Source organism: Drosophila navojoa, chromosome 4 (assembly GCF_054131105.1).
Source record: "Drosophila navojoa isolate 15081-1374.11 chromosome 4, UAZ_NAV_1.0, whole genome shotgun sequence".
NCBI classification, from domain to species: Eukaryota; Metazoa; Arthropoda; class Insecta; order Diptera; family Drosophilidae; genus Drosophila; species Drosophila navojoa.
Window position 1 is genome coordinate 6,436,453 of NC_142892.1, and position 26,780 is coordinate 6,463,232.

A 26,780-nucleotide genomic window follows, 5' to 3' on the forward strand; every position below is an offset into this window, starting at 1 on the left:
TTTATGGCTATAAATAATTTGCACAGTGGCGCAGGCGTTCGGCTTTAATTTGAAAAGCGATAAATAAGCAAGGCTCCCCCCACAGGCGACTTGGCTATAAGAAAAACTACAATATGTGCGCACACACACATATATGTACATACGCATGCCGTAAAATAAAACACAAATGAAAGTGAAAAGAAAGTAAAGGAAAGCAGCAGCAACAACAACAACAACTGCAAAAAGTGCTGAACGCAGAAAAGTACAAATTGCCCACAAAATATAAAAACGAAAGGAAACCTAAGACCCAAAGTCCCACCCCGCCGGCCCCCCCTCAACACACGCAGCTGCCCAAACTCACCCCCAGCCCACGACTGAGCCCAAGCAAAGCCAAAGAGAAGCAACCAAAAAAAAAAAAAAAGTTCAATTTACTACTTTTCACTTTGGCATCCGCCGCATCGCCCGCTGCCTAATACGAAACACACGCACCCAAAAGGCAACAACAACAACAACAATAGCAATAGCAACAGCAAGAACTAGGAACACCCTCATCTCAAAGGGCGGCCAGCCTGAAATTGGAGAAGCTGCCACACAGCAACACAGGCAGCCAGTCGTAGCTGCTGTAGCAACAGCATCCTTGAGCAGCATCCACACACATCCTTGTGTGTCCTGCAGCCGTCTCACCGAAAACTTTTGCCTTTTGCCTTTGCGTTAAATTTTTCTTTTTATTTTGGAATTTTTCGATAGTCTTACCGTATCGCCACACACACAACACACACAAACACACACATGTATGTATATATAGATGTACACACACACACACTTATGCATAAGTGGAGGCGAAACACAAGCTACTCATTATGCTCAGCAAACACAGAGTGCAATGGGCATATTCGCTTTCTGCCGGGCTATGTGACAAGATTGCCGAGGAAATGGAGGGAAGAAGAGGAAGACAAATATGTAAAGGAACTTTACAATATTTTATTATAAATGTCAGCACAAAAAGCCTTAAAACTAAATCTTTTATATTATAAATTTCCGAACTAATAATTCCATATGTCCAATAATTTTCAACTTCCCAAATATTGCAGTGTAACTTGTAGTCGGTGCCACGCCCCTCGCTAGCTGCAGCTTCCTTTTCTTTTTGCTTTAAGGTCAAGCCAGAATAAAAATAAAATGAAAGTTTCTGCCTCCCCTTGCTGCTCCTTCTCCTTCTCCTGCTGCTGCTTCTTGCTTGTGCTGCTTCTTCTTGCTTGTGCTGCTTCTTCTTGCTCGATTTTTCTTCTTCTTTTTTTTTTTGTTTTGATGAAAATTACAATTTTTCTCTTATTTTTCTCTCAACTTTCATATGGAATGCTGCTGCTGCTGCTGCTGCCATCTTGTTGCTTGCTGGCTTCCTGCCTGCTTCTTCTTCGACAGCTTCTTTGTGTGCTGCCCCCGCCCACTCCCACTCCCATTTTCTGTCCACTACCTCTACGTAACCATACATGTAGATAGCTTGTCGTGTGTGTGTGTGTGATTGTATAGCCTGAGGCACTTTTGTGCCTGGCTTTGGCCTGCCCCAACCCCTGTAAGTGCGTGTGTGTGTGTGTATTCGATTGAAGGGGCAAAGCAGGCAAAAGAAAAAAAAAAGAAAGAAATCTCAAAACGCAACAAACTGAGCTAAGTCCCAGTTTAGTTTGATGGCTTTCGGTTCGGTTTTGTTTCGGCTGCCCAGCAGATTGCAAAGTGAAACTTCCATTTGGCCCTACTTAATAAAATGCTGACGCCTCCGCTTCCGTTTCCAATGCTGCCCAACCTGTAATAATTTGCCAAATGCTAGAGCCAAATAGTAGTAGTAGTGGTAGTAGATCTCTTTCTCTCTCTCTCACTCTTAGCCTATATATGCATGACTGAGATTGAAAGTCTTATGAGAAATGTATATTAAGGAGCTTGAAGAAGGCTGGGCGGCAGCTAGGCAGGTAGTAGATGGATAGAGCTGGGTATAGAAAGTAGATCTAAGCGAGGAGTAAGCGCATTAGATGTGTGTATGTATCGGGACAAGGGAAGAGTCTGATAAGAGTGTAGAGTGAGTTAAGGTGCTCGCTCCTACAGCTTCATAAATCACTCAAATACAAGAGCTAGAGCTATATATTTACATATGTAGATAAACGAGAATATTCCATTATTATATAATATGATATAGTATATTAGTATTATATGAAATAATTCTCTAGAAAATAGTTTAAAAATACTTTTACCTGTATTTTATTATTTATTTATTTTATTTTTACTGAAGGTCTCACGTCTACTTCCCGAGAAGCTAGCTCAAACTGGGCATCAGGTATAATTGCCTGTAATCCTATAATCTCCCGAGTAATCGTCCAGTTATTCATCTAAGAAATCGCAATATCGCCTTTAAGTCTTCCATCATCTGATTTTATTCCGATCTCACATTATATTCCCATTTCCTTTCTTGTCAAGTTCAAGTTTTCCAACTCTATAATTTTCGGCATTTTGAGCTCAAAACTCTCTGCCTACACAATTCATAGACCAGCCAAATGGCTTTTTAAAATTATTCAAAATAAAAGAACTTAAAAATTTTATTGCTTTTTGTTAGTTTTAGGTAAATTTGACTTAATTAAAATTGCTAGCCGATAGATTGGCGTGATGTACGGCTTTCGGTGCCTGACACGGTGTATGCGGCGTCGCCATGGAACTGTCGCCACAGTCATCGCGGCCCTCGCGCTGCTCACGTACTTCCTGAAGCAGAACTATGAGAGCGACGAGCGGGATTTGCTGTACTGGCGCGAAGTGGTGCTGCTCTCCTCGCGCCATCCGTGTCTGATGGCCGCCCTGGTCGCCACGGTGCTCTGTCCGCTGCTGACAATGGCTCTGATCCAGCAGCGGCTCATCCGCACCGTGGAGGGCACGGTGAGCAGGATGCGGCGCAGGAATCGTCGGCGGCAATTTGCGGATTTCATTGTGCGACGGCTTCTGCTGCAGCTGGAGCTGGCCATGCTGCGCATGCCCCGCAAGCTGCGGGTGGACCAGCAGCTGAACGATCCCCGGGCGAGAATGCGCTGCGAGATGGCCAAGGAGGCGGCCTACCGGGCCGTGGACATCTTTCGGCGCGACGCGGCCGCGCTGCTCTTCAAGCACCGTCGCCGCTCCCTGGACGAGGCTACCTTTGTGCTGGACGAGGAGGAGCTGATGCTGCTGCACGGCGGCTATGGCCACATCGACCTGCGCGTCAGCTGCCAGCTGCTGCGGCGTCTGCTCTATCCGCAGGCCATGGATCGCCCCCAGCAGCTGACCCGGGCCCAAACTCGAGACGTGTCCCAGTACCAGACATGAATCTAACATTTATAGCATTCACAAATTTTGTCATTGGATCGCCTAATTTTTTTTTGTACCCTTTTTCGCCCTTTTCCTTTCGCTATAATTCGCTTTGTGATTCACTGGAGTAAAAAGATTGTTTAAAAGTTGCGTTCTCGAAACTCATTAGCCCAGAGCTGCGGCTCCAGCTCCTACTCCTGCTCGTGCTATTCCGTCCTCCTGTTCGTATGGCGCCTCGCTTAGTGCGTGTCATTCGCGTCATTTATTTAAATTGCCCCGTTTTGGGCCTAATGTGCATATGCCGCCGAAATAAAAACCTCAAATTTCCACCCTCGGCTGGAAAATGGATAAAAAAAAAGCAACAATAACAACAACAAACACAACTCAAATATTTTCTTCAACAAAAATCCATAATGAGTTAGATTATTAAAGTTTCGTTGTTGTTGTTGTTGTTGCTGACTGCCTGGCGTGCTCTGCGGGTTTTTGACACGACGAACCAAGGACTGACGTCCATTTACAGAGCGACAAACTACTTGAGAAGTTAGCTTAGACTAGCAAAATACCCTGTATTGGTTGGTAAAGAAATGTTATAGATAGATAGATAGATTATTGTAATTGATATTCATTGATATTATTATTGTGACTCTACGAGATGGGAGTGGGACTAAGAGAGAGTCTATGTCTATGAGTCTATGAGAGAGAGAGAGAGAAAGAGAATGAGAGAGAGAGAGAGCGAGAGCAAGAGAGAGTGTGTCTATGAGAGCAAGAGAAAGAGTGAGAGAGAGAGAGAGAGAGAGAGACAGAGATAAATGCTTCAGATTTTTCTAATAATAATTCTCCTGCCTTAATAGATAACTGAGCTAAGCATTAAGGTCGTCCCATCCTCATTTCATATCAGAGTACTCTAAAATGATGCTCTTAGTTTACTCACATTATCCTATACAACACTGCAGATGCGCCTACCAGTGAGTGCAACCGTCTATTACTTTTCATACACACACATATATATATATATATATATATATATATATATATTTATATACACTGCCTAGTCATACATACCCTTTAAGTAGAACTTCGTTACAGCGCACCACAGCGACGACATTCGAAAATGGTGCCAAAGCATATGGTGACAAAATAGTTGTCGTTGTTGTTTGTGTTTGGCGCCGCTTGTCGCTCGCCTCCGCCTGCTCAATTTAATTGAGAGTCCAAATTATATACACAAGGCTCACAAATAATATATATGTATGGGTGTATATATTTATAAGGTTTACAAAGGTCTAGAGCTGTACATAGAGAGCAGTATGCTTGATTGGTTGTGCGTGTGTTTGGGGCTGTGCAATTGGGAGTGTGTGATTGCTGCGTGTGTGATTGTAAAATCGATTAAAAACTAATTTTCAACTTGTATTAGTTTTTGTTTTTGTTTTTTTCTACGGTTTTTGGTTTTTGAGTTAATGACCAGCCCTAGTCGGGAATTGGCCAGCTCATTATGTGCTGTGGGCCAAGATAGACCAAGTGTTGAGTGCGTGGGGGGGCGGGGCGGTGTCTAAGCAAACAACTTGAGTGACGCCCCTCGCATGTTAGTGCTGCCACAAAATACACATTACATTACACACAGACACATATGTATGTATATATATATATGTGTGTGTGTGTGTATTTCAACTAAGTATTTGGGCAAAAATTATGAACAGGAAAAGTTCTTCTATTGAACTGTCTGTCACACACACGCGTTCGCCCATGCCACACCCCCAAATTCCATTCGGTTTCGCCTTGAGCAGCATCCATTCTATTCTTTAGAGCCAAAAATTATTGATAAGACACTCTCGCATGTAATACAAATATTGACAGACTCTGATTTGTGCTGCCTGGGGGTAGTTGCCAGCGGGTGGTGGGAAATGGCGACTGTTCCGATATGGTATATATATATATATACATTTATATATATTATACTTGTATGTTATACACATGGCTGAAAGAAAATGTCAAAAGTCTTGGAGTGCCACAAAAATCGCCTTAGTGGGAAAAATCAAGGCCTGTAATAAGAAAAGATAAGAGCAAAGAGATTTTCCGCATGTTTCTGTTTTTTGTTGTTATATTTAATGGTTTAAATTCATACAATATATATATGTATATGGTTGTGTGTATATATATTTAATATAATCATTAAAACACATACAATTTCTTTAATAAATGCTCTCGCTTACAAAGGGTGGGAGCAGGGGACAGGGAGCGAAGGGAGCGAAGGGAGCGGGTTGGGTTGGGTTAGTGGGTGATTGGTTAGTTATTACAGGGTACTACAGTTTAGTTGCTGCAGTTGCTTTTGATTCTGGCTCAATAAATTGTTGTTACACATTACATATAATATATATATAAATATAAATAATTATTTTTAAGTTGTTTTTTTTTTTTTTTTTAATTTTGATTTTTGTTTTTCGGAATTTTCACACATAGTTTTACATAATAACAAAGTTTTCTTTTTTTTTGGGTTGGGTTTCGAAGAGTAAAATGTTAAATATAATATATATTTATATATATGTATATTTGCCAATTGCAAAATAAATTTTTGTTTGTTTTTTGATTTCACATATTTAATATAATTTTTGATTTTCGCTCGTGTCTTTTGACTTTTGCTTTGTTTTTGATTTCATGCTCCTAACTTAACTCAACATCATTTTTGTTTTTTTTTTTTAATTAATAATAAATTTTTTTCAATGAAAATTTCTTTTGAATTTTGCTTAAAACTAAATTGTTTTTGATTTTGTTTAAATTTTGATTTTGATCTCATTTGTTTGTGGAGTTTTTGCTTAAGTCTAATAAAAAGTTTTCTTGTTTTTGTTTTCCTTTTTGATTTTTTGCTTCGGCTGGCGGCCAAAAATTTTGATTTATGCTCATCTTTAAAGGTACGTTGCAAGTTCTTTGTAAAATTGTTTACTTAGCCAACATATATATAGCATGCCTACTATATACCATATATATATATATATATACTCTATATATGTAATATTTTTAATATATATTTCATTTTGATTTTTTGGTTTAGATTTTGATTTGTGCGCTCTTTGGTGTATATAAAACATAAATAAAATAAAAAAAAAAAGAAATAAACCAAACCCGAGTTCTGTTTGCGTTTTATGCATATATATGAGAAATTGTAATAAAGTCATTTGATTTAATGGCAGCAACGCTTCGATTTGCATAGAAAATTTGGCAAATGACGCGGAATATACAATATTTTGCATTTGCAAATGGAAAGAGAGAGTGGAGAGGGAGAGAGATGGAGTGAGGGCTAGTTGCTTTGGCGGGAAATTGTGGAGGAAAACGTCGCGTTGTCAAGTAAATTGCATTTTTCATTTTTCACATCGACTCAGACTTGCATTTATATTGCATTTCCTGCACACACACACCCATACACCCATCTTTTTAAACATGCAAATTGTGACAGCCACCCCCCGGGACGGACAACTTTTTGGGCGAGGATTATGCCGAACAATGCCAAATGCCAGTCCATTATAAATAGCCATAAAAATTCAATAGAAAATCGAGAAAAACATTTGCATGGCCACAGGCAAAGACGGAAAGACGGAGGGTGCCCAAGCGAGGGTTGCTATCAGACTCACACAGTAGCACACACATGTACTATACATACATATGTATGTATATGCATATATATATTTATAAATATCTATAGAAAATTGTAGCTTTAATTGCATCGAGAGTATCGAATGTCCTCTCGGCGCGTAATCAATGAGATGAAATTTGCATGGACACGTGACAAATAATTAACGAAAAAGGCCGCGAGCCAACGGAGGGTTGCCGGACAGCGGCATACACTCGGAGAAATCAAGTGGTGTTCTAGCTGGGAAAAACTAAACAACTCCTGAGAGGATTGCCAAAAGATTTTTTGGATAACGATTCGTCTATTGAGGCTTGAATTACCGTCTAGTGTAAGCACTCAGAGAAATTAGTTGCTAAGAAAACTTGAGATGTACTGAAGTAGTGTCCTATGTAACTTGTAGCTTATGGAGGGGTTGCTTGGACAGCAGCCGGAAAGTGTTTAGTGTACGAAATATACCCAGAGACGGTACAAATTTTAGCAATGTAACATGAGAGTTGCTGAATTATATTATGAAAGAATATGGTATATATATGTATATTTTTCTCAACATATTTTTCTCCGAGTGTATGCATATATTTTTAATCAATTGCATCGCAGCATGTAGTCTATATTGATTTTTACTTGCATACAATTTTTTTTTTTTACAGCCAGCAGCTGCACAATTTGAATTTTCCCCTGAAAATGCGGAAAATGTGGAAAATGCCCGGCTTGACCCACACATAACGGTTGCAGTTGACCGTGCGCTGAATTTCCCATTTTCCTTACACACACACACACACTTTCCATTATAATACTTATCGCATTTTTTCATTTTTTTACTATAGTATATATATATATGTATGTATATGCATACATATTTTTTAGGCAAATAGCCTAATCAGCCTTTGCGTGGGGGTTGAGCCGGAAGCGCGCGGCGCACACAAAATTTTATTTTATTTTTTTTTTATTTTTATGAGGGTGCCTCCGTTTTGTGGCAGCTGCCGCTGCAGGCGAATTGTGAGTGGCATGAATTAAAAAATAAAAAATAGAAAGAAAACACAAACTGGGATAAATATGTTTCTTCGACTCGCTTTGTTGACAAATTGCATTTGCTTGAAAATTCAATCAAATATCAATTCAATAATTTGCTATCAAAGGCGTTCAGCCGGCATCAAGTAGACCCCTATCCGAAATAAAAAGAAAATCACTCTCAGCTGTTTAAAGAAAAATAAAAAACAACAAAAAGGTTCACAATTGGGTGTGAACTCTAATTGAGCACAATCAACGACAATTTTTTAAGTGTGCCTCGATAAGATTTGTGGTCAATTAAAAACCGCCCATTCCTGCAGCAGAACTCGGGCAAGGAACAAAGTAAAAAAAAAAATGATCGAAATCAACAACAAAATTTGGAAATAAAATGTACAAAAATTATTTGAATTAAATTTTTAACAAATACACGTGTTTATTCATATAGATTTATGTATATACATTATCAAAATAATTGGAATAAAAATTATGAAAATAATTATGTTTAATTGTAAATGAAAATTATAAGCTATGTATTTAAATATTGTTTAGTATTTTGCATGGTATATTTTGTATATATGTATGTATGTTTTTTTTTGATTAGCTATTTTATTTTCAGTGTTGTACAGCGACGCATATGTTTTTTGCTAAAAGGCACGCAGCATTTTAAAAAACACACGTTTTTAAAAAATAAAATTAAAAATAGCAAAAAATTAACGTCGCTGCATTTTATTGTTTATGGTTTTGGTATTTTATTCATTTTGATTTTTTTCATATTATTTTTGATTTTTTTTTTTTGCATTGACTTTTCAGCTGCGCAGATTTTTGTAAAGAACAAACGCCTTAAATACTACAAAAATAATAAACAAAAATCTGCGCAATAAATACTGAAAAGTTCATGCAAGTTCCGCTGTTGTTGCTCATGGATTGTATGTATATATATCATCTATAAGCTGGTGCAGACCTATGCCTAAATGGCCAGGCCATTTGGCTGGCTACTGCCAAACTTTGACTAGATTTGCATTTGCGTCTTTTCTTTTTGCTTTTGTTTTTAGTATTTTGCGACTAGCTTCGTAATTTTTTGGTCAGTTTTCGTTATTGGGGAATGCGTTTGGTTTTTTGGTATGTTTCACTTACAATTAAAACTAAATAATAATAAAAATACTTTTTAACTAAATACTAAATATAAATTGTTTTGTGCTTTTTCTTGTTATTGTTGTTTCATTTGTTTGTTTTTGTTTTTGTTTTTGAGGTAAATTCACTAAAAATTTCATTTACTTTGCTGCTCTATAAATTGCAGTATTTTTTGTTCGTTTTTCTTTTATCTTTTTTATAAGCATAAATGTTTATATATTTTATTATACAAATTCATTTATTTAAATTATTGTTTTCAAGTCCGTCTGAGGTAGCATTTTTTTTTATATATTTAACTTTTTTATGTATTTATTTTCGCTTTATCATTTATATATATTTCATTTAGTATTTTATTTAGTGTATTTAAAGTACTAATGGTCATTGTACTTTTGCCCTGAGTTGTTTGTGTTGTTGTTGTTGTTTTGGTTTTCCTGCCTGCTGCATAAAAAAATTAGCAAAAAATGTCTTTACTGGCGCCATTATCTATTCAAATCTGAATCGGTTCTGCTCTATAGATGTTGCTCGTTCTATATATACAGTTATTTTTTGGCATAGGTTGTTCTATATGGAAGTGTAAAATAAAATTTGCAGAAATTTCTATAGTATTTAGATTTACCTAGATATTTTCTTTGAAAGAGCAGTGTTGCAAAACGTTTTCAGTGTTAGTTAAATATATGTTACTATGGAACTGTCTTGTATATATTAGCACACCATCTCTAAATACATCATTTACTTAGTTCTCCTAATTTTGATTTCGACTACTTTTTTTGATTTTTGAGCAAATTTGTGCATAAAATGTTTTTGTTTCTGGTTTTCTTATATGTTGAAGCTTCAATGTGTTTACCCCTATCTTTTGTGTAGGTTTTACTAGCACTACTATATATTTATATATATTATACCAAATCCCTTAAGCTAAGCGCACCGAACCTAGCCATAGACACACCTATGTCCAACTATCTAAGTTAAGCTGGCGACTACGATATATGTTTCGGTTATATATGTATATTTATATATCGCCTTTCTCTTCTAGATCGCTCTCCTCTGTCTCGCTCTCTCTCTTTCTCGATTCCATGCTTTGCGACTTATGTATTATGTACGTATTTAATTTTCAATTTTCTTTTTGATTTATGGTATTTTCTTTTTTCCTTTTTTTTTGACTAAGTTAGTTTTCTTCCTTTTCCGTTTCCGTTTCCGTTTACGATACGTTAATGGCTTTTAAAAATTACTATTACGCATAGGAACTTTGATATTAATCACTAGAGATATAGATATATGTATTGTTTTGGTATGTTATGCAATGTTTGATGTTTATCATTTATGGATTTATATAGAAAAATATGTTTTTAGCACACAGTGTTGCCAGCTGAAACGGACTTGTTGTTATTTGTTTATCATTTTGATTATAGTTTGATTCATTCTGTTTGCTTATAGATCGTTTTTAGTATCGGGTTTTATGTTATACACAACTCGATCTCTGCAGTTGCTGTAGCTATAGCTATTGTATATAAACTTTACTTTAATGAGCTCAACTAATATGCGCACTCAGTCTTTTGTAGTTCCACTATTTTGTCTTGTCTTCTTGTCGGTTTAACTGGGTTGGAGAGGGGGAGCGAATACTGCTAGCCCGCTCTGTAGCCTGGCTAGGGTAATCGTAGTGATGCAATGACACGAGCTGAACTTCAGATATTGGAAATATTGAGTTTATCTTCGTATCGTATAGTTCATTGACGTTGAGAGTTACTCAAGTTCATATAAGCTTTAAGTCATATTATAAGGACTTTATATGTAGTTTTGATTAGAGCTTAAAGCTGCATTAAATGTGATTTGATAAACCAAACTTATTGCTGCTTAAAACTTTTATAATCTAATTATTTCTTCCTCTATGTTTCTCTTCTAGTTTGATCCCAGCTTAAGCTCGTGTCATTGCACCACGTGTGGTATATGCTTTTTGCAGAAAACGGTTTTTGGGGTTTCTTTTATCTTAACTTACATACGCTGGCAACACATTGGTGTTGTTGTTGTGATCTGTGTGTTCGGTACCTGTTGACCTCTGCGCCCTGTCTGGGCTTAGGCCGGTGTCAGCCTGAAGCTCAGTGTGGTCGACTCCGAGGCGCGCACGCGCACTGGCAGATAAACGAGCGCCGGCGCAAAGAGGCCCTCGGCATCGGCATCAGCGGGCGTCAGGTGGAAGGCCTGCATCTGGTATGCCTCCTCCGACTTGTCTGGCTGGGCATAGCTGGCCGGCTTGCCGCTGCCATTGGCCAGATCCGCGCACAGCTCGAAGGGCGAGGTGGCGGCCGAACGCTGAGCCTGCAGGCCGTTGGGTGTGCCCGGCTTGGAGTTGTGGCTGGGAGTCACACTGGCTGAACGGGCTTTGGGCGAGGCGGCAGTTGCGCCTGGCGAGGTCGTGGGCGTGCCTGCCTTGCTGTGGCTGCTGTTGTTACTGTTGTTGCTGTTGTTGCTGTTGTTGTTGGTGGTCAGATTTGTGGGCTCGATTTCGGAGCGTTCAGCTTTGAGGGCACGCTCTCTGCTCGGCTTGCTCCGGGCCTTGCTCTGTACGGCGCCGAAGGCTCTCTCCCGCTCCGCCTCCAGAGGAGCGTCGTTGCCATCGTTGCCGCCATTGTTGAGCAGCGCATGGGAGCGCTCGTGTATGAAGAGGAATGCGTAGTAGGGCGTGGTGAAGGGGCACAGTGAGCATTGGTATTCCTTGAAGCGTGGCGTCTGCTCGAACATGCCCGGCAAGGGCAGCGGCAGCGGCATCCCTTTGGGCAGCTGCATCTGGCCGAACAGCTGCTGCTGGGCGTTCTGCAGCGCCTGGGCCAGATTGTTGGCAGCGCCCGCAGCACTCCCATTGGGTATCTTGAGCGTGGGACTGTTGGGCTTGCTGCTGCCGTTGTTGCTGCTGCCGATGGCCGACTGCTCCAGCTCGCGCAGCTTCTCGATGCCAGCGGCGCCGTGTTCGTTCATCAGATGCGTGCGCAGCCACTTGGAGCTGCGGAACTGTCGGGCGCAGAGCGGGCAGAGCTCGTTCGATTCGCCACGCAGCGGCGTCAGGTTAATCTCCGGTTCGAGCAACTGTTGCTGCTGTTGCTGCTGCTGTTGCTGCTGCTGTTGTTGCTGCTGCTGTTGCTGCTGCTGTTGTTGCTGCTGCGCCTCGACTTTCAGGCCGTTCTGGGCACTGCCACGCGGCTGAGGCAGCGGAGCGCCGTCCTCGATGATGCCGTGCGTGTTGTGCTTGTGCACGCGCAGAAAGTATTTGCTGCAGAGCTCCTTGTTGCATATGTTGCAGACGACGCCGCCGATCTGTGCCCCGTTCTCGATCTCGATGCCGTGCATGCGCTGCATGTGCGTCTTCATGAAGTACTTGTTGCACAGCTCCTTGTTGCAGATCTCGCAGTAGCTGGACGTGGGCGTGATGGTGTAGGCGGCACGCGGTGTGCCGGGTGCCGCGCCTCCAGCGGCGCCACCCGCAGCGGCAACCGTCACACGTTCCGGCGTGTAGAAGCCCTCGCGAAGCGGACTGCTGCCGGGCAGACGACCCAGATGCACCTCGGCGATATGTTGCTTGAATTCCTGTGAGTTGGCAAAGTCGCGCTCGCACGTCTGGCAGCGCAGCTCGTTGGGGGTGGGCGTGGCCGCGTTGGGTGAGCCCCCAGCACCGGCCACTGGCGAGAGCTTCAGCGGCAACTGTTGCTGCTGCTGCTGCTGCTGCTGTTGTTGCTGCTGCTGCTGTTGCTGTTGCTGGTAGAGCATGGGATGTCCCTCGGGCAGCAGCTGTCCGGCATGCTCCGTCATCAAATGGGCACGCAGGGCATATTGATGCTCCAGCTCCCGGCCGCACAGGTGACAGGGCAGCGGGCGTTTGCCATTGAAGTCGTTGAGCTGCTGCAGCATCGATTGCAGCTTCTGCAGATTCTGCAGACCCACCACGGAGTTGTCCAGCTTGTCCTGTGGCGGCGTCGTCTCGTCGTAGGGCTCCAGCTTGATGCGCTTGCTGGGCTGCTCCTCTAGCTGCTGCTGCTGCTGCGGCTGCTGCGGCGGCTGCTGTTCGTCGTCCTGCTGCTGCTCCTGCTCGGCAGCTGCCTTGGCCAGCATCAGATTCAGTGGCATGAATGGCCAGCCAGCGGGCATCAGCGACTGCTCCTCCTTGCCCAGCTCCTCGGGCGGCACAAAGACGCCGTGACGCTTCCATTTGTGCGTGCGCAAGAAGTAGCGATTGGCGTACTCCTTGCAGCACAGCTCACAGAATGCCTCCGGCAGCTGAACGCCGAGCCGTCGCAGCTTCTCTGGCGCCCAGTTGGAGTCGCGCGCCTGCTGCTGCAGCTGACTGGGCAGCTTGCGAGGCGGCGGCGCAAAGGCCACCTCCTCCTGCTCGAGCGTGAAGTCCTCGCGAAATCCTTCGGGCAACTGGTACGGCTTCTGTTCCGGCACGGCTAAAGCTTCCGGCGTGGGCTCCTGCTTGACCGCCGACTGTGCGGTGGACGGCGTCTGCTCGTTGGGCGTCGGTGAGGCAGTGGGCGTGGCCTGCTCATGCTGCTTGGCGCGATGGCGGCGCATGGCAAAGACGTTGGTGAAGCGCTTGGAGCAGATGTCGCAGTGCACTGCCGGTGGTGCGGGTGGTGTCAGTTGTGGCTCAGGTTTCTGTGGCGGCGGCTCACGTGGCATTTGCAGCGTTGGAAAGATGGAAGCTGAGCTGCTGTTGCTGTTGTTGTTGTTGATGTTGCTGATGCCAATGTTGTTGCTGTTGCTGTGGTTGTTGTTGCTGCTGCTGTTGTTGTTGTTGTTGTTGCTGAGGGTGCTGATATTGTTGTTGGGCGTGCTCAAGTCGCCGGCGGGATCAAAGATGCCATGCTTGTTGGCCTTGTGCGTCTTCAGAAAGTATTTGTTGCAGAACTCCTTGTTGCAGAGCTCGCAGTAGGCCTCCGGATTGAAGATGCGCAACGGCGGACGATTGAGTCCATCGACGCCGGCAAAGCCAGGCATGCCCAGAAGTGGCCAGCCAAGTGCAGCCTCTGGCGGAAAGGGAAAAGCGGGCGGCATGCCGGGCAGTTGCTGTTGCTGCTGCTGTTGGTGCTGTTGCTGCTGTTGCTGCTGCTGCTGCTGTTGCTGAGCCATGGCCTGTAGCCAAAGTTCGTGCTCCTTGTTGCTGCCGGCATGCCCGTTGGCCAGCTCCAGCTGCTGCTGTTGCTGCTGCAGCTCCAGCTGCGAGGGGCTCTCAGCGCGCTCCAGCTTCACTTTGATGGAGGCCAGCAAGTCCATGGGCTCGTCAGACGACAACTGTTGCTGGTGCTGCTGCTGCTGCTGTTGTTGCTGTTGATGTTGCTGCTGTGTCTGCTGATGATCCTGCAACATGTGCAGACTGAGCTTGAACTCAGTCTCGAAGTTCTCGCCGCACTGCTTGCAGTAGGTCTGATAGGGATTAATTAGTTGTTGCTGCTGCTCTTCCTCCTGTTGCTGTTGCTGTTTCTCCTCCGCTTCTGATATGTCTTCGGGCTGCAGCTTTTGCTGCTGCAGCAGCTCGAATGTCTCCTTTAGCTTCTCTATGGACTTGGGCAGCAACATCTTCGACAGCTTCTCCTCGTAGTCGATTGTCGCTGAGTCCAGCTGACCCGCTGACGCAGCGCCCGTTGCGGCTCCCTCCTCCTGCTCGCCGCCGCTCAGATTGAGCGCCTCCAGACGACTGGGATTGTGTTGCTTGCGCCGCTTCTTGGCCGCATCGTTGAGCGCCTCGAGCAGCTGCAGCTGCATGGCTGCTGCGTTAGCTGCTGCTGCAGCCATTGCAGCCATCGCCGTCTGATCCAGACCGTCAGCTGCCTCGTTCTCGCCCTCGCCCTCGCCGTCGGCCTCGGCTTCGCCCTCGACCTCATCCTCGACTGCTGCCATGTCTGTCTCATTTGTGTTGCTTCCAAGTGGCTTAGACTCCGCTTCCAGAGTGGGTGACATTGCTCTAGTAGCTGCAGTGGTTGCTGCTGCTGCTGCTGTGGCTTCATGTGTGTGACTGTTGTTGTTGTTGTTGCTGGTGTTGGTGCTGCTGTTGTTGCTGCTGCCGCCGCCGCCGCGATTTGTGTTGAGTGTGGATGAGTTGGAGACATCGGAGAGCGCTGTATCCTCGCTGCTCAGATCCGGCGGTGGGGTGGCATATATGGATGCGGCCATTTTGGATGATATTACTGTGAACGGAACGACAAAGCATCAGGCCAATGTACTTTAATTAAAGAAGCCCCAAAAAACTAATTGGGTGTCTAAAGTTGCGAGGAAGCTTAAGCATGCCAGCTGAATATAGTACGTGGACTACGAGGGGTTTTATTGGGGTTTAACTATAACTGGTTAGTGTGGTGGGTCAAGAGAGGAGGATGTCGGGGGTCCGGGGGGGTGGGGATGGAGATGTAGTGGGTGGCGGGAGCCTACGGCATGAATAGCTGGAGGCTTAAATCGTGTTAAGCTTCACCCGCTGCCCTATCCTCTGCCCTCACTCTATCTCTCTCTCTCTCTCTCACTCTCTATGCTGTAACTTCCATTCAATTTTATTTCTATTTGCCGCAAAAGTATGTTGCCAAAAATGTTGTACCTACACACACTCACACTCGCACGCACACACACTCGCACAGCTGGCATACAACATTTTGTGTCTCATTTCCTTATGCGCTTAATTTCATTTTTCTTCTGCTTTTCCTTTGCGCTCTGTAATTTTTTTTCTTCTTCCTTCCAGCACTTTTTCATTTTTGTGCAAATTCTATGAAAAATTTTTCCATTATGTACACAAATACATGCGCACACAGCCCATACACATACATATGTATGTGTGTTGTATTATATATAGAAAAGTTTTTGTGCGCCCAGCTGCCACCCACACCCGCACACACTCACACTCACACACACACACACACATACACCCACACTTGCAACCCCATTGCCGCACACGAAAATTTATACAAAGTCATCCGATTTAAGGAATACAAATTTTGCTTATTTTGTGTGGCCAACACACACACACACACAAACACACGCTAAGTTTTTCTCCACCCACCCACACACACACATATATATATATATATACATACACTCATGCATGCCCTGTGTAATATTTGCCAAGCATTCTCTGCCCCTCCCCTCTCTGGACAGTCCCAACTTGAACTGCGCATAAAACTTATAAAAATTTTCTTCAACATGACTTGGTAAAATAAATTTGATTCTCAAGAAAGCAAAAGGAAGCCGACAACGACACGAAGAAGGCCCAAAAAGCTGGGCGGAGAGGGGAGCCAGTGGCTGACGAACAGCCAGCACAGGCTGCCATGCAACCGTCTGTGTGTGTATGTGTGTGTGTGTGTGTGTGAGTGTGAGTGTTTGTGTCTGTGGCAAGGGGCCAAGGCAAAGGCAAAGGCAAAAATGTCGAAATGAACCCAAAAAAGAAAGCAGAAGAAAAATAATTTTTTTCCCTATTTTCTCGACGTGAAGGCAGAAGAAAAATATTCTCAACTATGCTGCAGACATAAATTAAGTTTCCATGGTTGGAAATTGGTTCTCTCGTAGATTTTGTTGCTGTTGTTGACTTTGCTTTTATACAATTTCAGCATTGAAGGCCCAAAACCCCTGCCCACCCAATCTACGCCCACTTTTGGTACTTTGCAGGAGTTAAGCAAAAATGCCTCCCTATATACACATGTGTGTGTGTGTCTCTGTGTATGTGTGTGTGGGCGGCTGACTGTGTGTTGGGATTTTTATAAAGCCTAAGGTAGTTTGATGTTATTTTATTTGATTTTTTTTTCTGCGTCTACTTAAATGAAAATGGGCAGGAGCAGAGTGTAAACAGTTCTGTATAACAGACTGAGAGGCAAGCAAATGCGTCTAATTGGCATATATAACAATGTGTTATACATAGATATAGCATCATGTAGAAAATATATATGTAGTTGTGTATGTGAACATATATGTGTATATATGATTGTGAGTGTTCTGCGGGTTTATATAGAAGCTAAAGCTGGCTTAAATATTGGGGCACGCTATGCATTGACTGCTCGATATGTTAAATAAATATGATAAGTCTGATAAATGTACACATATGATCAGTGAAATACATGTACACAGAGCTCTTACACATATTTGTATAATTTCATATAACATACTCGACAAGAGATGAGAAATTGATTACAGTCACACCACATATATAACACTTTAGTCTAGCGCCAGAAGTATAACACATATTAAATATCATTTTATATAACAGCCTAAGTTCGGTTTAGTAAATACGCATTGTACTTGACGTACATATATATACATATATCTTGCTCACACTGTATAACAGTTTAGTCTCACTTTATAACACCGTCTGGCTAAACACGCCAATCCCACAGCGATCAACCTCCTTGACAACAGCGCCACAACCAAAAGGCTGAGAAGACACCAAACGCTAGATCTCTCACACATCGCGGATCAGTAACCCTAGGCTCACGCACCTCTACACACACACACACATTCGTAACGTAATCCCGCTAATATTAAACCATTTGCTGATTCTCCAAAAGGAGAGTTTGTATATAAACAAACGTAGATTATAATAGTAATTAAAAAAATTAAAAACCTTTAACACATACTCATTAAATTGTTATATTTCTGCAACAAAAAGCTCACTTTGCTTGCATTGAGCAAGAGCTTATCGGTTATTATCAATCAATGTTCAATTGTCGTCAAGTTCTAGTACGTTTCGTTCACTTTGATATTGCACAAATGCTCGTTAAGTTCGCGCGGTTTGTCGAGTCGCTGGCGCATGCGCACTTCGCTGCTGCTGCTCGTGTCCTGCCAAGTGGCTCGCTCGATTTCAACTGTCGCATGACGCAGCAGAAACACCAAAACACAACAAAATTGATGAAAAAAAACCCGAAAAAAACTGTCAAATCGCAGTTACAAGCGCAAAATCAAAACAGCAATAACATTGATACTAAAAACACACACACATATGCACACACATGCACACATATGCACCAATGTATCAATGCACACCCCGCAGCACATTTAATAGTTTTCCCAACACACACACATACACACACATGCATAGATAGATAGCTACCCACAGCATTTTTACCCAAAAAAACCTCAATAAAACACCCCAAAATATCAAAAATCAAATAATTTCCCTTAAAAAAATACACACACTAATACACACACACACAGACACAGACAAACACATGCAAGCGACAACTGAGCGGCGCGTCGCTGCTCGGAAAACCATTATAGCTCCGCCCCTTTTTACAACTTTTCACTAACCACCACACACACACGCACATATACACTCATACACACTCTCACATTTCTAGTTGACTTTTTTTTTGCCTCGTGCTCGTGCCAATTTATCATTGTTCGATAGTTTTTCAATTTGTTTTCTTTCCAGCTACTGTTGCCGTCTCTTGTTCCCGTTGCCGTTGCTGTTGCTGCTGTTGTTGTTGCCATCGTGTCGCAGTTGTTGTTATTTAAATGTATTCAACATTTTGTGACTTTGTCACGACTTTTCCGTCGGTCGCGCCCCAAAAAAGTTGCTACGCGATTTCCGATATGCTTCACTCCATGCACACTCCAATGTCTTTCATTGTATTCATATCTTGGCGAGCGAATGCATTTGACAAGTCTCTCTCTCCCTCTCTCTCTCCCTCTCTCTCTCTCTCTCTCTCTCTCTCTCTCTCTCTCTGTGTGTGTACTACATCTGATTGTAGCAATTGCTGTATAAGACCCTTCCCTCTTCCTACTCTTAGGCTTTAATCTTGACACAACTCAATCTTCCATATGAAGCAATGTAATTGCCGTCTTCTTTGAAGAGTTCTGCTCATAGGGCGAGAGGGTCGGGCAGTTAAGTCTCTTTATCGAATATCTGTTGCAGCAGATAATTGAGAAGTACTTAAGCATATATGTTTTTTATTCCTTTGGTGGTTGCTAGGAACATTTTTATGTTGTACCTGAACTCAAGTGATGTTTTCAGGGCTTACATGGTTGGTAAAGAAGTCAATTAGGATCAATTAGAAGATATCTAAATATTGGTGTGAGGTCAACAGAGATGTGTTTATGAGAGTCTACAAGGGGCTCTCAGGTAGATATACATATGTATGAAATGCTGTAATATTTTATAATCTATGGTCCAAGTCTGCGTGTGAATGAGCAAAAGTGAAAAGTGGGTTGGAATTAGTAGAAACAATAGTTGTATTGTAGAGCTAATTAAAATATATTAATGACATTCTATTCTCTATACTCTCGACTCCATAAGCAGTTAATAAAAATCACAACTAAATCTGGGTGCTTACTCTAGGGCTAGCCCAGCTGCATCACCTAAATCAGATCGTAATACGTAACTCCCCTGACATATATTTATAACAAGCAAGGTTTGTGTTCCAATTTCTGCCCCTTACTCATTGATAGATTGATTTTGACTTTACACGATGCTCGCATGTGGGCAAAAGCGTGTCTCGCTGATATATGTGCTTGCCACCCCTTTGCCACAGCCCCCCACTCCGCCCCCAACTCCCACTCATGTCAGGCTAACTAGACAGCACAGCACAGTGAAAGTGAAAGTGAAAGTGACTTCTCTGCTAGCTAAATTCATCTCTCAGTCCATCTGTCCGTCTGGCTGTCTGCCTGTCGGCCTCTATGTCCTCATGTTTGTCTCTCTATCTGTTGTCCTGCCATGTCCAATGCTCGCAATGCTTTCTGATTTCTGGACATGCGCAGCAAAGAGTGTGGCACAACCTACTCCTCCTCCTACTCCTCCTCCTCCTTCTGCTCCATACATTCAGCTCTCTCGTACGCGCTCTCAGCACCGGCTACGACTCCCGCTCTGCATGTGTGTGTGTGTGTGCGTGAAAAGTCGAAATCCGCCGGTTGAACGAACCAGGCGAACAAACTAGCCCAACAGCAACAGCAGCAGCGGGAGCAGCAGCAACAGCATTGAAAAGCCATTGGTCAGAGCGCGTGGAGCGCATGGAGCGCATGGAGCCTTCAGCCTGCGTCCCAGTTGTCTGGCCACGTCTCGTGGTCAAGGTTTGCTATTGACTTTCACTTTTCACATGTCGGCACATGTCCGTGTGTGTGTGTATGTGTGTGTGTGTCCCTCTCGCCCACTGTCCCGTTTTGCGGTTGCGTTATAGCCGATGCCGGCACTTTCGCTTTCTACACACACACACACACACACACACGCGTGCACACACAGTAGGCAGTTGAGAGTGGGCGGGTGGCGGGGACTTATGTGGCTAGTGGGTCAAGCGCTGGTAGGCGCATGTCTGTTGCTGTTGCTGGACACAACACGTGTGTGCACTCGAAACGTAAACAAAAGGCGCTGGACTACAGTTCGCATGGACGTAATTATAGTTGTTCCTCTGGCGCGGGTGTCAACTGTCGTCCGCCCTGACAGTTCGTCAGCTAAACAATCATTAAGAGAATTTTAAACCGCGTTTCAGTGCACTCCCTCTCCCACTCTCTCCCTCTCTCTTGCACACACATTTGCATGGACAATTACAATTGAAATTATTCGAATAGTTCCTGTGTGTGTGTGTGTGTGTGCGTGCAACTCCTGACAGACCATATGATTGATATATGAGCATGACCAGCCTTTTGCCCCCGTACGCGCATATGCCGCACTTTATGTGACACCCCCGCCCACTGCTGCATATGCAATTAATATTTTGTTGAAAATCAAATTGAAATTATGCCTCTAAAACCAACCACCAAACGGGCTCACGCCACTGTGCTGCGCGGAAGGAGCTGCCGCAGGAGGTGGGCCGATGGTTTTTGGTTGTGCGACAAATTGATTTTAGAGTTGTTTTTGCAGCTCCTTCTGCTGTTATTATTATTATAAATGTTGTTGAGTGGGCTGATGCGGAAGGCTTGGCAGGGCACTTAGCCATGGGATGTATAGAGTGCTAAAGGGTAATTTATTTGCAGAACTTTTAATGAATTGAGATATATTTTATGTTTATCATTTTAAAATTTAAAAAATATAATAGTATTTAAATTGAAAACGTAAGTTCCTAAAATATATTTATTCCAATTACTGGAAAGAATTATTATATATGCAATACTTATGATTATTTGATGCTCATTTGAAGCAAACGAAGAGCAGACAAGATAAGAATTATTTGATATAGTTTTATGAAGGGTAGACTGTATTGAAGGTCTATGAATTGGAAGATCTTTAGATATATTCAATATATTCGATAGTAAAAATCAATTTGATATAAAATTGAATACTTTAAACTAATTTTTAAAAGTATTTTCTTCATAGTATTTGCCGTACATATAAAATTGATGGATATTATAAGCGATAGAAGAAACTGAAGACAAGAAAATGTTGTATTTATTAGAATATGATTAAGGGACTCACGTGTTCAAAGACACAAACCACGAATCAAGTACTTCAGTTATATAAGGCTATTATCAACCATGGAACCATTCGTAAATAAACTAAGAATTTTTTTCAATTTAAAATTAACAAATCTGTCTAATTAAACAAATGTGATGCAATTCATGTTTTGCTGAAATGCCAGCTATTATTTTTAGATTAAGGGCGCTCTAACTAACGGACACTGCCTACACACGCACACACAGACAACCACCTCAACAAATAAATGTACAATATTTCTTTACAGTTGACTTGGCAGCTAAATTTCCAACGATTTCTGCTTAGCTTGCTCATTAGTCGAGAAATCTCATTAGAAACTAATGAAGGTGTGTTGGCAATAACAACATACACACACACACATACACACTCTCTCGCACAGCTAGTTATACTGGACATCATTTAGTATTCGACTTTGGCTCATTATGTTAAATTTTTCTACATATTTTTCGTTCGCATTTCTGCTATATTCACATCTCGCTGGTGATTGGAGAAATGTCGAACAAGAGTGAAAAATTAATTTGGCCAGCCAGAAAGAGAGAGAGAGAACAAATGTGAATGCGAATGCGGCTATTTCCATCCCGTTCAGACACTAAATTTTTTCTATCAAATATTATTTGTACAATAAACTAAAATGAGTGACTGTATGTGTGTGTGTGCATGAGTTTACATGTATCTGTGTGTGTGTTTGTTCCATCCCCCAAGCGTATGTACGTATGTGTTGCTGTGTGGCATGATAAAATAAAAATACGAAAAATGTGGAAAAAATACAAGAAAAATTAATAATGAAACACACACACACACACGCTTAGAGACAAGGACAAGCATGTAGACTATATATAAATATGTATGCGTGTGTGTGTGTGTGTGGGTCTGCCATATATACACAAGCCGTTTGCTTGTATGTGTGTGTGTGTTTGCTGGTTATTTTGGGCAAGGGCGGCGCAAATAATAATCATTTTTATAATAATGCAAGTGTATCTCAGCCAAGTTTTGGTCTTATGCGTGTGTGTGTGTGTGGGGGTGGGGGGAGCTGGTGATGGCGGTGATGGTGGTGGTGGCAGTGGTGGGGTTGGGCGAGCAGCGATCGTCATCGGCATCGTTATCTGCCGCACAAACAGCCAACCCCTAAAAGTATGCAGCAAATAATTTCGAGCGCACAAGTGAAATCTATCGCACAAATTTTGCACAAACTATGCGAAAAAGTAAGCGCTGGCAACAACAAAAATTCCATAAATTTTTGCTGATATGCTTTCCCACTCATTTTCACACATAAACACACACGCACAGCTACAAGCATATGTAGAGGGGAAGTTTGCAATTTTATCACACACACACAAATATACATATAGAGACACCCCCAACCTCCTCATGCAGCGACTTTATGAAACCATCAAATTATTTTCTTTTCCATTTCTGACACTCAAAAGAAACGCAAAGAAAGCAGCAACAGCAACAGCAACAGCAACAACAACAGCAGCAGCCGCTACAGCTGAGGCAGCAGCAGCAGCAGCAGCAGGAGAAGCAGCAGCAGTAGGTGAACAAAAAGGGAATTACATGGCTACGGCGCAAAAGTAGTTGGGCCAAAGGAGGCAAAAATATTATTTTCCAGTTACGCTCGTCTCCGTCCACGTCGTCATGGCACATCCTTTACATTACTTTTCTTTCTTCTTCTTCTTCTTCTTCTTGCTTTTCTGGCTGTGCTGCTGGCTCAAAGTTTGTGGCCCCCCCAATCGCTCTCGCTCTCCATCTCCCTCTCTCTTTCTCTGCCCACATGCCTTGCGGGTTACTTTTTCCATCTCTGTTCGTTTCTTTGTGTGTGTGTGTGTTTAAGAGTGTCTTTGTGTTTGTGTGTGTGCAGCTACTTCGTCTTATTCGAGTACGAAATTTTTATGAGAAAATGCCTGCCAGCTCAACTGCTGCTGCTTGAAGTATCTGTATGTGTGTGTGTGTGTGTCTGTTTACTTGAATACCCAGTGGGAAACAGTTGCATGAAAAGGCAGTACTCAATGCATGCTTTCGCTTAGCTCTTCAGTAGTTCATAGAGTAAATTAGTGAGTATTTTTAAGAAGCTTATTTAGTTAATATTTTTAATGTAAAATTCTTGCAGAAATACATGCTAAAAGCACTGCTTAAAAAGCACTTCATTTAAAAAGTTAATTAATCATTAGAGTATTACTTTCATAGCTGCTTCTATAGCTAACTGATTCCACATAGATTCTTCCTCTAGGTATCTAAATAGGTATCTATGTATCTAAGTATCCTTTCAAAAAATCCATTGGTTGACACTAGTCCTTCGGTCCCACTGGGCAACTGGTAATCGTCTCTGTATGTCTGTGTGTGTGTGTGAGTGTGTGGGCCGAGTTATAAGCCTCAACTGTGCTGTATATCAAAATATTTAAAAGCAAATATAATATTGGTGGGCTAAAAGGCACTGGGGAAATGGAGAGAAATGGGCAGGCCATAATAGAAAAACACTTAAGCAGCCCGCCCAATGGTCGAAACGGCTGGCTGGGTCGGGCGATTGTGCGACTGGCGCCTTGCTCTATGCTCTATATACATATGTATATGTATATACGAACAACAACAAATATCAAAAGGCATACAAAATGTAAAAATATTAATAATGAGCCAAGCGACGGCGCAGAGCAGTTGCCCAAAGGCAGCAACACGACCAAATGAGAATGTGGCGGAAAAATTGTGGAAAATTTATTGATTTTGACTTCGAGAGGAGAGCGCAACAAAAACCCAACAAGAAACAAGAAAAAAAATATACAAAATAAAATAAAGTAAAATGAATGGCAGAGCGGCGCAGGCTATAAATGATTGCCTGAATGTTTATCAGGCTCGGACAAACACACACACACACACATAAATATATATACGTGTGTGTGGGTGCATTATAACGAAATTGATTTCGATCTTATCTTGCTTATCGTTGAAATTTTTATATTTTTATTGGCATTCGCATTAAAAATACTTAATCTCACAGCGAAGCTATTACGGCAACCACCCTCTGTGGCTCCACTTGTGGGGTTGCACTTGGGGATTGGGAGGGTAGCTCTTTAATAATGTCCATATCGAAATTTTACTTTATCGCGATTTTTCGCTTGCTGCCTCATTTTTTTCTCTTTCTCTCTTTTCTGTTTTTGTTTTTGTATTTGTTTTTAGTGTGCGTCGTTCGTAATATTATTATTATTTTTACGTTATTAGCACCCGTAGGGCTCTCGTGGCGTATGCGTAATGCGCGATAAAACGCGACTGTGTGACGATGTGTGTGTGTGTGTGTGTGTGTGTGTGTGTGTGACTGTCAACTAATGAGACTTTTTAATAAATTGCCCCACCATTTTTAGTACAATTTTCATTATTAATAAAACTTTATGACATATATATCACACGTATGTGTTGTGTAAATGTGCGTTTGTTTAATAAAACAGAGCCAGTCGGCAGGCGAGCTAGACTAGGGCATACCCTGTTGCGAAGAAGAGTGTGTCGGATTTATGTAAATGCAGGACTTTTTCTGTGGTAAAGTATATATATCGACTTTTGACTCCATAGTCCTCCGCTTCCAGCCTCTGGCTACTCAATATTTTGGATATGTGTTCCTAAACTTAAACAGGATATTTTTATACATTACAGGACATACAATCTACACAACTTTTTAACACCCCTTTGCCTGCTTTTAATGCTTACAGGGTATTAAAAAGCGTAAACACACAAACATTTATGAGTCCAATTAAATTTCATAAGTTCCCAGCTGTATGTGTATGTGTGCGATTGTTTGACTTTACGTGTGTGTGTGTGTGTGTGTGTCTGTTTATTTGTGTGCGTCATGTCCACGTCAAAGGACGATGTGCATTAGAGCGCCTAAAAGTGGATTGCTACCAAAAAAAAGAAGCAATAATTACCATTGCAGAATTTATGATCGAAAAACCTTTTAAATTTACTGTCTATACTAAAGGATGGGAACGTTGCTAAGTAGGTCTATATATTATTATATACCAAACAAGAAGGCGCTAAAAAGTCGAGTATAACAAAAATGACATTTTAGCTGTATCTATATATACATAGACATTAAGATTATCATAGACGAAGTATGCGCTTCTCATGCAGAATTTGAAATATATTTCCTTAATATATATAGATTCCCTATGATCAAAATACCTGATTATTAGAATTTCTATAAAATCCCCATAGTAATTCAATTACTTTAATATGGTAGGTAAGTTCAAGGATTTTCTTAGCTTTCAGCTGTCAACCTCAAAGCATGCAATAAATGTTTTAGGATTGTATGGATAGATAGGTATATATAGGTTATATTGTATATGTGTACATCTACTTAGATTTATATAGATTGTGCGTTAACTTCCTGCAAGTGCTTAAGACCAATTCAAACTTTTATATTGTTTATATTTCAGCTAGAAATTAACGTCACTCATATGATTAACTAAGGGATCGTAGTATATATCAATATATATGCATATAAGCATTAAGCAATACAGTTCATATATTCTTGCCAATTCGTAAAGCCAATTGTATGTTCGTTTTATTTTATTAAGTTGCCAATTAAAATTTTGGTTTCGTTTTAGTTTTTATTTTTAGCAAGCAAATTTGTTTATAGCGCTTAAACTGCGTAAGTTCGGATTACAATATTATATGGGATTTGTTTGATTGCATTGTTATTGTTATTGTTGTTGTAGACTTTAGCTGTGGAACTCACAATGTCTCTAGTCAGAGAGCGCACCTTAATCCTACGTGTAAACTTATATGAAAACAAACGCGCAACGTTACGAGTTTTCTGTTTCTGATCAGAATCAGTTTGTGAAACTTCATTATGTTGAACAAAAATACGTTAGCTGAGAAAAATAGCGACATTTATTTTCTTTTTATGTTTCCTTGATTTATTTTGTTTACACTTTTGCCTTGAGATATACATGTATTGAGACACTTGCTTGGCCCAGCACTTGATTAGTGTTATTTGGCTTATAGAAATCCTGCGACACCTTTTTGTTTTCTTCTTCTTTATTTGTTAATTAAAAAACACTTTTTGTTCACTGAGATTGGCTTTAGATTGCATATATTTCATAGAGCTGTTGCTGTTGCTGCTTTCTTGTTGTTGTTGTTGTTGAAACTTACAGAACTTGTACAGGGCGTTTCACTTATTTATCATACCGACAAGTCTAGCACGCCGTTGTGGTGGCCACGCGCGGCTACTTCTGCACCACGTACGCGTTTTCTGTAGACTGAATTTCAATTTGGACACAGCCTGTCGCCGCGTTTGCCCTAAAGGATGCATACAACTCCCACACACACACAGAGGCAGGCCCGAGAGAGAGCGAGCGAACCCGAGCC

The 26,780-nt window shown here is 42.0% G+C and overlaps 2 protein-coding genes across 3 annotated transcripts; one reads left to right on the forward strand and one right to left on the reverse strand.

Moving 5' to 3' along the window:
- Positions 1 to 2,463: 2,463 nt before the first annotated feature.
- Positions 2,464 to 3,443, forward strand: LOC149091356 (uncharacterized). Its single transcript, XM_089260111.1, has one exon. It carries the CDS (start codon positions 2,629 to 2,631, stop codon positions 3,313 to 3,315), a length of 687 nt encoding a protein of 228 aa, XP_089116237.1. The 5' UTR covers positions 2,464 to 2,628; the 3' UTR covers positions 3,316 to 3,443.
- Positions 3,444 to 5,971: 2,528 nt separating this feature from the next.
- LOC108652106 (uncharacterized) lies at positions 5,972 to 26,720 on the reverse strand. 2 transcript variants are annotated; one of them, XM_018102185.3, is made up of 2 exons: positions 26,565 to 26,720; positions 5,972 to 15,225 (listed from the first exon to the last, which is right to left on the reverse strand). In XM_018102185.3, exon 2 carries the CDS (start codon positions 15,209 to 15,211, stop codon positions 11,123 to 11,125), a length of 4,089 nt encoding a protein of 1,362 aa, XP_017957674.1. In that variant the 5' UTR covers positions 15,212 to 15,225; positions 26,565 to 26,720; the 3' UTR covers positions 5,972 to 11,122. The 2 variants fall into 2 exon arrangements, with proteins under 2 accessions (XP_017957674.1, XP_017957673.1); XM_018102184.3 differs by having other exon boundaries at positions 26,149 to 26,691.
- Positions 26,721 to 26,780: the final 60 nt, after the last annotated feature.

Coding starts and splice junctions, on each gene's coding strand:
- LOC108652106 (XM_018102185.3), bottom strand. CDS start 15,211: ATGGCCGCATCCATATATGCCACCCCACCGCCGGATCTGAGCAGCGAG.
- LOC149091356 (XM_089260111.1), top strand. CDS start 2,629: ATGTACGGCTTTCGGTGCCTGACACGGTGTATGCGGCGTCGCCATGGA.